This window comes from Eleginops maclovinus, chromosome 3 (assembly GCF_036324505.1).
Source record: "Eleginops maclovinus isolate JMC-PN-2008 ecotype Puerto Natales chromosome 3, JC_Emac_rtc_rv5, whole genome shotgun sequence".
NCBI lineage: Eukaryota > Metazoa > Chordata > Actinopteri > Perciformes > Eleginopidae > Eleginops > Eleginops maclovinus.
In genome coordinates, this window is record NC_086351.1 from 11,624,655 (window position 1) to 11,637,192 (window position 12,538).

Below are 12,538 nucleotides of genomic sequence, written 5' to 3' on the forward strand. Positions count from 1 at the left end.
TGTGTGTGTGTGTGTGTGTGTGTGTGTGTGTGTGTGTATGTGGGGAAACGCAGCAGTAATCAGGGAGGATGGTGTGAGGGAGTTACCGCAGTTTGGCCTCCAGCCACATTCTGTCATCAGACAACTACACCTGTGTGTTTGTGTTTCTTCACAAACCCTCCCAAAGTACAGCCAGCAGGGTAAGTACACAGCAAGGTGGAATAAAGGCAAAAAGAGAAATGAAACACCTGATAGCTGGCAGACTTCACATGTTATATTTATTGTTGTTATAGCATTGACACAGCTTGACATCCTGAGCAGGACTCCCACTGTATGATGTGTGTACAGCAACATGAAGCCCACACGGGGCAAAAGTGGCAGTTAAATTCACAAGATACACACATCAGAGTTGTGCATTGTTACCTGTTCTTTTAAACGTTCCATCAACTCTCGAAATTATTTAGCTAACAAGAGAAATGGCTAAGGGATACCTGCAGGGATAGCATCCCCCACATAGATGGTGAAAAGAAGACAAGGAAAGTGTGATGGTCTGATAACATCTTTGTGGTCTTAGTTGAGCAAAAACATGTAATTAAATCTGTCAGAAACCACCTCTGGCTCCTGAGATTCAATCAGTAAGATGAGAGCTTTTGACATGAGTCTTAAAGAATGCAACCCTGTGGTTAGGTTACAGAGAACTGGGACTGTCCTCTGTTCAAATGGGAGTCAAAAACAAAGGGCAAGAAAACATTGGCATTTCACAACAAGGAAACACACCCGTATAGGGCAGCTATAAAGGGAATGAGGGGGTTAATGAGTGCGAGATGTCACCGTTTTGTAAGTGAAGGCTGACTTTTGGACAAACTCACAGTGTAACATATGTTATCATTGAAAGATACTGCTATACTATTCATTAGTAGTCTTATTGATTAGCAGTGCATTGATATTTGGCATTATGTAAACATCTTAAAAGTTGTACTACTAACTTCTTCATGCACTAAAGCTTCCAATACAATCAGTGTGTACTGTATCAAGTGTATATAAACACATTAAATGTATTTCAAAAACAGATTGAGTATTAAGACGTATCAACACAGCCATTCATAATACTCATGTTCATCTCTTTCACACTGAAACACACACACACACACACACACACACACACACACACACACACACACACACACACACACACACACTCACGCACACTTTCACTCTTCACAGAGAAGCTTTTGGGAAAAAAATGTAGCTACTAGTTCATAATTCTCAAGTTTGGCTAGCAAATACATCATCATGATTATAATATTCTTACATGTAAAAAAAATCTCTATAAAGCTTTTAAAATACACACTGTGCAATATAAGACAAAACTGCTATTTTTTGGCTACGGCCACAATGATTTTGGTATAAAATACATTAATTTCTGCTCTTAAAGATATAAATAACACATCTAAAAGACTATTTTTAAAAACCTAACAATACATTACAAGTTTTTGACGTATAACAAATAGTCTCATGACATTTGTTTAATTGTGACCCTACAACAGGGTCAGGTCCAGGTACTGCCCCGCCGGCTTGGTCATGAGACCGGAGAGGGACATGAGAGAAGCCTCACCTCCGCTGGACTGACCAATCAGACTGCTGCTCAGGAGAGACATGGACTCTGCGGGACTCTGGGGGCAGGGAGGAAGGAGGGTTTGGGGTAAGGAAGGGGGAGGAGAAAGAGAAGAGAATTATCCCATTGTAACACAGAGCCCTAACACCAGCACCAGATGTTACCCATCACATCCTCATCCACCTGAAGGCTACACCTGTTATAACCCGTCATTATTTCACTACAACACCACCACCACTGACCGTTCACTAAGCCCTGCACCCCCTTAGTTACTATTTCTACACCTGTCAAGCATTTTGCACGACTGCTAGAATACTACAATACCCAGAAACCTTAACCAGGGTTGGAGAAAATCTATTTAGAAGCACGAATCAGAGCAGTAGCAATATTGCACTGCAATTAATTAATTTTTGCTCAGTCATCAGTAGTTGTAGTTATTTTTATGCCTGTACTTTCATTACTTTTTTTAAACAAAGAAGCTAGTTAGCCGGGTATGTTAATGTTGCAGCTCACATTAGAGCAGATAAACAGTCTCTAATCTAACCCTCAGACTTTTATTGTGGTGTTTTTGTTTAAGAAAGATGATTTCAAAAGAAACACCATCATCTTAACTCATGAGTTATAGAGTAACGAAAGACAGACATCCAAAGCTTGACAGGTCTGATATAACACAGTTAAGGTACCATTTGAAAATTACTGATTGGAGGAGTTTAGGAACGGTCGATTAATCCTCTTGGCTATTGCTTTAGCCAATAAATAACTGCTTAGAAGGACAGAAATGTAGTAGCTTGTATCAGAGATTGCGCTGCGATGAAAGCCAGAACAATGAAAGACAAAAACCAGAGCTAGATTTAATTATTCATTATTTTAACTGCTTAACCCATATCGAGAATGTGTCCATTATTGCTACTGCGTGTGGTTAGTGTGAAATTCTTTGTTTTCATAGGAAATGTTGCTGTTGAGCCCCGTTTCCCCTGATGACCAGTCGAAACCCAAGCCCCAGCTACAAACACGGACAAACTGAACCCCCTCACTGAGCCAATCCTTACCTGCCACCTGCCTTAGACACCTTAAATACACACCCATTCTTTGGGCTGTGTAAGCAATGTCCCGGTCGGATCGTGAGCGTGCATAGCCCCATGGGCGTGGATGAGAGCATCCTCGGGGGCAAACTGTGGTGTGATGAAGGGGGAGGAATGAAAGAAACAGGGGCTGAGTAACAAACAACCATAGATACTAACCTAAATCTCATAAGGACTTTTAAACTCCAGGACGAAAAATATACTTCACATTCTCACTCTACATGTCTCTTAATTCGATATACTTTTTTAAACATATCCCTGGGATTTTTCACTCACTTCCAAGTTTAAACGAGACTCAAGTTTCTCGGATTCAAGTCGAAGCAAGCAGCAGTGAATGTGTGACAAACCAGGGAGAGGAGACAGGATAAACTAGTTTGATAGCCTCTGGGCAAACACAGTGCATGCCTGACAAGACACACCCACAGCAGAGGAAGATTTGAATACAACACTTATATCCTACAGCGATGTGTGAGCGCTAGGAAGCCAGATAGGATTTGCATGTAGGAACTGTAAGGAGAGTTATTCAGCATATATTGATAAGACTCTTACCTGATATCCTTGCACTGCATTAATGAGCTCTTTGACTCCGTTGCTGTTGTATGTCAGACCTGGCATACGCACCAACCCCCCAGGAGAGGACAGTGAGGAGGGGGAGGGGAAGAAACCTACAGTGGTAGGTGAGCCAGGTGGACTGGAGAAAGACAAAAGAGAAGGCAGACTGTTATCATAAAAATATCTAAGAAAAAAACAAACTAACTTGAAAACGGCATGTCCCTGAGTAATCAAAGCAGATACGCTTCTCCAGACTGAGAGTCACTCTGGGCGTCGTCTATAAATATTTTCTCAATGACAGAAAGGGCTAACCAGGGAGAGACAGAGGTCACTAAAGTTTACCAAGTTCTGTGATACCACAGCGTTCAGTTATTAACTGACCTTCTCCCAACCTTTCTCCTTTCCAAGACGCAATTTAACAAGAACTATTTTCACACAGTCTATTCTCAGTAGCTGTGGAGACAATAAAATACTGCACAGATTTATAAATATAAATCGGTTCACTATAGTATTATTGCAAATTATTGCAGTTAAATCACTTAGTTAGAATTTGAGATCACATGCGGTCTTTGTGGTATTGTCACAGGGGCAAGTAAAACTTTAAATTGAATATCAGCAACACAAAAAAGACATAAACATAGCATATAGATATCGTAAAATTAAATGGAGAATATTTTATGTTTTTAGTGCATGTATGTTCTTCTAGTTACCATAATAAAAGCAAACATGAGACCCAGTAAATCAACATCTAAACAATACCGGTTTGGTTTCTTATACGCTTACTCATCTGCACAGAGCCAACAAATAAACATAGATCATTCTCTAACAACCCTGAGGTGGTTTGTTTTATTTGTGATTACCTCGGAAAGTGAATTAGAAAGCATGTCTGATTAGAAAATGCTGTGCAACTAAATTTGTGTGGCTAAGCAAGCTCTCACAAACAAATATTATCATGATAAATAACATCATTATTTTCGCATCTTCGTGGTTCAAAAGTACTAAATCTTTTTAAACCAGTTAAGTTTTGGGTGTGACTAAGGACCACCAGGACCCAGTAAGCATGTCCTGGTGGCTTGAACTAAATCCTGTAATTTTCATTAAAATATCTTAATTCTGCGACATTTAAGATCTCATGCTATAAGAGATCTTAGCCAAATGTATTTCACCGTTACGCAAGAGAAGATTAACAACATATTACGTCATGAAGATCCTTAGGAATGATCTTAGGAGTGGTTTAAGATATTGAGATAACTGAGAGGTCTTCTATACGTGAAAGTCTGAAGTCCTCAGATAACATGAAGGGCTCCCATGTGTCTCTCTGTTCACCTGTAACATCACTGTTTACCTTGGGTAGTAGGCTGCGTAATTCATGTACAGCTGAGCCGAGCCGGGGTAGTATGCATGTGGTGGCAGGGGGCGTGGGGCCAGCAAGACCTGACCAATGGGAGGGTAGAGGGCAGCAGCCGCCTCTGAGGTCATGACAGGTGGAGGGGGGCCGAAGGAGTAGGAGGGTGGAGATAAACCTGGAGAAGATAGAACAGAGGGAGAGGAGGAAGAGTTACAAACATACATAGATATAAAGTCATGATGATAAAGTCAGGTCATTGTTTGTTTCTGAGGCGCTCATGCAAAAGAGCAAACAATGACCACCATTACTCCGTTGCTACTTTTAGGAAGTTTGCTCTTTCTGATTTATATACTATCTTGCATCTTGATACATGTTGCCCCCTCATTTAAATATATGTTGTTTTTTCCTGTTTTGCTTCCACAGTTTAATGTGTTTTACTGTACATGTAGCTACATTTTTGGGCCCAGATTTATTTCATGTTTTTGTTTTGTCTCTTTTTTATTGTTTAACTGTAGCTACTGGTTTAGTGTGCCATTAAGGTCAAATATATATAGAAAAAGTTAAAGTAAAAGCTTTAATTACAATAAAATGTCTCTTTTTTGAGTGCATCAGTGCATGATGGTGAGGAACTACAGACACGGAGAAGAGACAGTTCTACACGACAGCGTTCAGCTCTGCACACCTTACCCACAGTTGCACTGATTGGTCAAGCAAAGGAGACGCACACTCGAGGTGCACCGGTCTACTGAGGCTGAATCCCAAAAACCACCACTACCAATCTGAGAAGGCTGGAGAGTTGTAAGCCATGTTGATGCACGACAGAGTGCTCCAACCCCATCAGATATTTATGATCAAGCAGTGGTAAAGTGGTAAAATTAATATTAATTAACAAACATGCTGCTGAAGAAGATTCTCTACAATCAGAATGTGTGAACAACACAGGTGAAAAGGTAGAATAACAGTAAACATGTGAGGTTTCTCAGTGCATGCAGATGGGCAATTGAATCAAACTAAATCACAAGGAGGTACACACACACACACACACACACACACACACACACACACACACACACACACACACACACACACACACACACACACACACACACACACACACACACACACACACACACACACACACACACACACACACACACACACACACACACACACACACACACACACACACACACACACACACACACACACACACACACACACACACACACACACACACACACACACACACACACACACACACACACACACACACTTTTATCCTCTCTTTTTCAGACCCACTCTTCCCATGGTACTAGATTGGAGAAAACCCAGCCACCCTGCCCCCCAGGGCAGGAGCCCACCTACCCTGCAGTCCCGAAGCACCCCCAGCTCCCAGCGGCACTTACGTCTTGACTTACATGGCGGCGGGCTGAGCCCTGTCCCACTCCTGTTCCGGGTGTGTGTGTGTGTATGTGTGTGTGAGAGCGAGCCTCCCATCAGCACCAGGCCCATCTCCTCCGCGCTGCAGGGGAACACCTCCACGTAGCGGCTGTTGGCCCCGCGCTGGCTGGACATGACGTGCTTATGGAGCCGCTGTGAGGCCTGGATAGCCCGCTCTGCTGAGGTCATCTGGATGAAGCAGTCCCCTGATGGACGACCCTGGAAACACAAACAGTCAGAGGTCACCCTTTGTGTTGGAGATGGGGTGTAACAATTTACCAATAAGATATTGATATCAGATTAATGATACACATGGTACTATTTTGAATAATTGAATGCCCCATAAATCATTTCTGTTTTTCCGCTCTTCAGAATCAGAATACCTTTATTCGTCCCACAGAGGGCAAATTTTCATTTGTACAGCAGAAAGAGCGAGTATAGCAGCCATGCTATATTGCAGTTATTAACACAACAAGGGGGTGCTATAGTCAGTGTTGATATATGTGTGGGGGTCTACCGGGGACTGAAGTAAAATATTAATTTTACTGACAGCATTATTGTTTGTTTTTTTCAAATGTACTATAGATATCGCGGTAATACCATTAGCATGTGAGTCCATGGGTGTGTCAGTGCAGTTGCTGCATGTACCTGCTGGTTGAGGACCATGTGCACGCCATGAGGTCTGATATCGTGTGTAAACTCGCCCAGGAAGGTGAGGATGTCCTCTATGCTCGCTGTGTACGGCAGCCCCCTGAGCCTCAGGCAGTCTCTAAGACCACCAGGAGGGGGCAGGAGAGAAACTGTGGGAAGCATTGACACCAAGGGTGCAGGGGCCACAGCGATCAGAGGGGCCGACGAGTACCGGTTCAACACCTAAAACACACAAACATAAATTACATACTCTGCCTGCAGCAAAAACAGTCAAGGAGGTCGTACTGATTTAAGTGTAGCCTGTCTACCCTTCCCCAAATATTTGTATTACTAAACACACTAATACACTAACACACACTCGCTATTTACAATCACATTTAAAATCAAGAACGTGTATAAAAGACAGATGTAGAATTGCCCAACTTTAGCAGTTATTTTGTGTACAACAAAGACAAGTCCACGTGTTTGAATGTGTTGCAATGTCAGGCAAACGCTGGCTTGTTTGCATTTCTAGAGAGGACCAATAAAACCTCTCAGTCCATCATACATAAACATACGAGGTGAAGCCTCTGCATAGATATGGCTGTGGTCTTATCACTCTGCTAAGATAAGAAAGTTCAGTCAACGTGTTTTCAATTCTCAAGAGAGGGAGAAAGACAGAGGAAGACCAACAAAAGAGAAAGACGAATAACCTTTCACAGAGTGTACACACACACACACACACACACACACACACACACACACACACACACACACACACACACACACACACACACACACACACACACACACACACACACACACACACACACACACACACACACACACACACACACACACACACACACACACACACACACAGCAGTCCCCCCATAAGCCCAACTCAAACAACTAATGGAAGAGAAAAGTAACACACCCACACACTCCCTGCTGTGTGCACACAAACTAACACATCTTTGTAAAACCCTCTTTTTACCTCAAATAGCAAAGAGGTTAACAACACAAAACAAACAATCCTAATTTAAAAGGAAGGGACAGAAATAAAAGTACACACAAACAAAGATGCACACCCACATCCAGGCGCACACCCTGACATACCTGCTGGACCTCTGCTGCTGTACTTTTGAACAGCTCAATATATCTTCTGCCCAGGATTTCCTTGTGTTTCCTCAGAGCACACTGGGCATGTTCTTCGCAGGCAAATAAAACAAAAGCATCGCCAGTGGGGCGCCCGTCTGGGTAGCGTACGAAGAGGATGCCATCCTTCCCTCCGCTGACCGGACACATCTCTTTAAGAGCATCGTCCGGGGAGAAGAAGGCGAGCACCTGCTCCTGTGTCGCGATGAAGGGAAGGCCTCGCATCCTCACTATGATCTGGTCTTCCCGGGACAGGAACATTGCTACCTCATTGGAAGTACCTGCCGCACACACAGACACACCTGTTTAACTAAAACTATACAAATAAAAATGATCACAGTGTAGATTTGAACAGCATTGCATTTTTATTTCCTTGAGCAGCACTCTGTGATAGTATTTAGAGCCAAGAGGTTTTTCTTGCCCCTTTTATTCCATAACTAATAACAATCACAACCGTAAAAGTGTCAAGTTAACTCAAATCCCTTTGTGATTGAAAGAGTGACAGATTTTGATTAATTTATTACCAGCATCATGTACGTAGAAGGTAACTTCCTGTTTTCTTGGGAGTGCTTCGACATACAGCCCCGGAAGAAATGAAGAAACCACTTCAGCATTATCAGTTTCTCTAGTTTTATTATTTATAGGCATGTCTTTTGAGTTAAATGATGTTTTATTGTATTCTATAAACTACTGACAATACTTATGTGTGTTGGAATTCAACAGACATTGGACAGGCTGCCATACATGTAGAGAAAAAGATTTAAGAAACATTTGGAGTGGTTTCTTAATTTTTTCCGGAGCTATATGTGGTATTTTAATGTTCCTTTTGGAAAAACTGCAACTTTTTCTTTAAGTTATTATTTTACCTTTAGAGATGAAATCGTCTGGAAAACATTTTCATAAAATTAAACAGTCCAACCAAAAATAATTTATGAGGGTTCTGGAATACATTCAGTTATCCAGCTTGAATATTGTAAGTAACATGAAAACAAATGTATAAAGAAAACCAAACCGTCTGATTTTTTGGGTGTATTTGGATATTTGGATAATTAATCAATTGTTGGTTGATTCTCATAACAGGAAATTCCCCCACTAAATCAGAGCAACACCCAAGAGCTTCAGACTTAATCTGTTCCAACGTTATTGTGTACACAACACCAAACCAAATTTTACTAATGTTTATATCTTCTCACCTCCTGCTATCTTCAGGAAGTCTTCTCCTGATGCTTTGTAAACCTGCCATTCGAAAGGAACAAGACAAAGGTTAATACTTTTTGTCTGAAGTGGTTAGATTAGTTCTGGTAGAGTGGCTGAATCTTTTATTTAATGCAGGGTTAAGACAGGTTACCTCTATGTATCTGCTGCCCATGTGGTGTTTGTGTCTCTGCAGCGCCAGGTCTCGGTGTTCTTCACTGACAAAACGAACGAGAGCTTCTCCGTTCCTCCTGCCCTGAGCATTAAGACACAATGCAGCCCCTCCTCTAAACAACACAACATACAGAGCATAAGAGAGGGGGTTGAACCTTGTGTCAACGGCAGGTTTATAGTATATATATTACGTTTGTTTACTTAAAGAAACAAAATCCTGCATAAACGAGAGTGCCGTTTATATTGGTCCAACCTACTTGGCAATGTTGAGTCCTCTGAAGAATCGAGCGATGTCCTGATCAGAAGACTGCCACGGCAACCCTCTGGCTCTGATCACTGTGTTGTCACACACTTTCTCCATCTTACTGCTGCACACACACAAGGAGAAGCACACACAAAGAGACATTAGCACGGCAGGAGCGGACTTGGAGTTGATTTCAGACGCAGAGAACAACAAAAAAATATATTAACCTTGAGCAAACTTTACTTACCATGTGCCATTCTCAAACTTCTCACTAACTCTCTCCTGGGTAGTAAATGTGTGGTCTGTAATGGGAAAGCAATACAGCCAAACCTTAGATCATAAATTACATCACAACTGACCTGTACTTACAGAAATGAACAAGTAGAGCAAATTGCTTATTTGTAAATAGATCTTCTACTTAATACCTATTATGTATTTATTCATTATTTGGCACAAAATCTCAATGCCTTAAATATAGCAACCTATTCAAATAGCTTGTTTTGTCAGATGTTCTGTCAATAATCCAAAGAACTTGCCGAAAATGTGTCATATAAGACTAAAGAGAGCAAGTACTTATTTTTGAGAATCTTAGACCAAAACATAATTAGCATGAGAATGCTTGAGAAATGTTTAATTTAACTGTTGATTCATTTTCTGTTTCCTTAAATATCATTTGAACAATGATTGTTTAAGTTGCTTACCTGTCGACACACGCACAGTAAGCTTTAAGGCCTACTTAAATGACAAGTCTGTAATTTTTCACTTTTGAGTAAAGTCATATATGGTACTTACTATATGGCTCAGAAAGCAGGGCCAGGACAATGCTGCCCGTAATCTGGACCTGCTGTACAGCTATTTCTGCAGGCAGTATGGCTGAGGGATCCAGTATGGCTGAGGGATCCCACATGGGGGGCACATCAACAGGTATACTAAGAGCTGTGGGGGAGGCAGTCAAGGAAAGGAAACAAGAAGCAGCCAAATAAAAGCAGTCTACAGTTTGAGACAGCAAGAAGGTTTTGTCATACGAGTACGTATGAGTGTGTGAGTGTGTGACAGGTGTAAAATGAGAGAAAATGGAAAAGCCACCGAAACAGGGCATACGATGAAAGAGAAACACACATAGATCTTAGTTTATCCTGTTTCAGTGGGTGCGTGGGGTTTACCCTGTTGGCTAAACACACACTCGCTCACTGAGCGCTTAGTAAGGTGCTGCCATTGTTTCCCTATTTGCATTTCAAAACCTCCAGTCTTGTAGCCAACACCTGCGGATTACAAACTTCTAATGTGTGTGTTTCTGAGCGAAACAGGAGCACAAAAGATCAAGATATACTTGAGCATGAATAACTGAAAAAGAATGTCCAAAATATACATAAATGCATTAGTATGACACACACATTTACAGTGACATAATGAAGGATACACTCTGCCATGATGTGTACATTCAAAGTCTTGAGGTCAGGTGTGGGGAAATGTGTCTTGAACTCTTTCCGAAGGTCAAAGAAAGAGTAGAAACAGTCTGGGACCAGGATGTTCTGCAGATGGGAGAAATTAAAGATACGGATGTTAACCAGCGCGTCAACAGCTGCCTTTTTATTGCCACCATATCACTGTTTGCTCACGCCAGGTGAACAATTTCACACAGGTTTAAGACATTCAGGAGAATATTATCAGCTTCATTGTGTAGGTGGTATGTGCATGGGCGTGTGTCATTGGACAGGTTTTCATGAGCAGCTCTTGGCTGTAGAGCAACTTTCACTGTAAATTTGAATTCAACCAGGAGCTCAATGCTGACACAACACATCCCTTTGTGACTGTGTTAGCACTGACGGTTCCTGCAGAACATCCGCCCTGGCTGCAAGGCGTTCACCCATTCAGCTCACCTTGCTTGCAGCCTCGGGGTGAATCACTTGGCGGATGTGGAGCTGCCCGTCTGTACACAAACACACCGACGTGCCTGCGCCTGCGCTGTTCACCTCGTTTGACAGTTCTATGTGAAACTGCAAGACAGTCATAAAACATTTAGAAAATAAATTAAAATGTTGAAATGATATCCTCACTTATCTCCACAATTGGATGGTAATAAAAAAAAACATTATTTGGAGTGACTTAAGGTATGTTATTGCCAGGTATAATGCTGTTTGATGCTTATGGTACTGATATAAGGTATGTTATTACCAGGTTTAATGCAGTCTCAAGACTTGTGGCTGTGGAGACATGATCAGCTCCGTGTCCATTCTCCTCTTCCACGCTCTCCTCCACCACATCCTCCTCCTCTTTTTTCTCTGTCAATTCTAAGAGGTCAGGCTTAATGAGGATCTCATTCACCTTGCCCAACTGGTTCAGAGAAGAAGAAAAAAAACGTGTTAGTCTAGAAACAGAAGCTCTTATAGAAACTCACAAGCTGAAGGCTGAATAAATAACATGAAATGTATGTAATACAGACTCTTTTTACATTTATATTATCACATAACGAAGCCAGAGCCTGTTTAAAAATGTAAACATGTAGACAGCATTAGGAGTAGGCTATATATTAGTCCTCCCATTTTACTGAATAACTTAACAGCCTAAATTCAGCTAATAAATGTTTACAACGTTATTATAAACGGCTGCGGTTTTGGAGACCATTTCCGACTTGAGTTGTTTACCACTACATTTCCTGATTTTTATCAACGATAACTCTCAGTAACAAATAATAAAGTTTCACCTGTTTGTTCTTAACATCCACCAGCTGCCAAACCAACTGCACGAGCTCCTTCTCGTCGGATCCCAACAGCTCTCCACTCGCGCCAGATGTGGCGGTGAAAAACACCACCAGGTAGTCTACCTGCGCCGTCATCTGAGCACAAACACCGCCGGAAGGAAAAAAATCCAACGCTGCACAAAAAGTAAAGGGCAGGAACTGAAGATACACCTGCGAGGACAACACGGGGGAGCCAAGAGATATAAACACCTTTACTGTGACACCTGAGCGCAAAGGTGAAGTCCGTAAATCCAAGTTTCGATTCCTGTAAAATCTTACGTGAAACCTCCTGCAGTCACCATCTCGGAGTAATGGCTGAACGTGCCCCGTTTTTGTATTGCATCTACCTGTGAGACCACGTGACTCTCTACCTGCCCCCTCC

The 12,538-nt window shown here is 41.9% G+C and overlaps 1 protein-coding gene across 4 annotated transcripts; it reads right to left on the bottom strand.

Annotated features, from left to right (window-relative positions):
- Positions 1-238: 238 nt before the first annotated feature.
- Positions 239-12,469, bottom strand: esrp1 (epithelial splicing regulatory protein 1). 4 transcript variants are annotated; one of them, XM_063879578.1, is made up of 16 exons: positions 12,121-12,469; positions 11,592-11,750; positions 11,297-11,413; positions 10,837-10,948; positions 10,209-10,352; positions 9,664-9,718; positions 9,430-9,540; positions 9,153-9,285; positions 8,998-9,040; positions 7,766-8,085; positions 6,665-6,889; positions 5,995-6,235; positions 4,574-4,751; positions 3,226-3,367; positions 2,644-2,766; positions 239-1,652 (listed from the first exon to the last, which is right to left on the bottom strand). In XM_063879578.1, exons 1-15 carry the CDS (start codon positions 12,250-12,252, stop codon positions 2,665-2,667), a joined length of 2,214 nt encoding a protein of 737 aa, XP_063735648.1. In that variant the 5' UTR covers positions 12,253-12,469; the 3' UTR covers positions 239-1,652; positions 2,644-2,664. The 4 variants fall into 4 exon arrangements, with proteins under 4 accessions (XP_063735648.1, XP_063735647.1, XP_063735646.1 ...); XM_063879577.1 differs by having other exon boundaries at positions 5,983-6,235; XM_063879576.1 differs by lacking the exon at positions 2,644-2,766.
- Between the last annotated feature and the right edge of the window lie 69 nt (positions 12,470-12,538).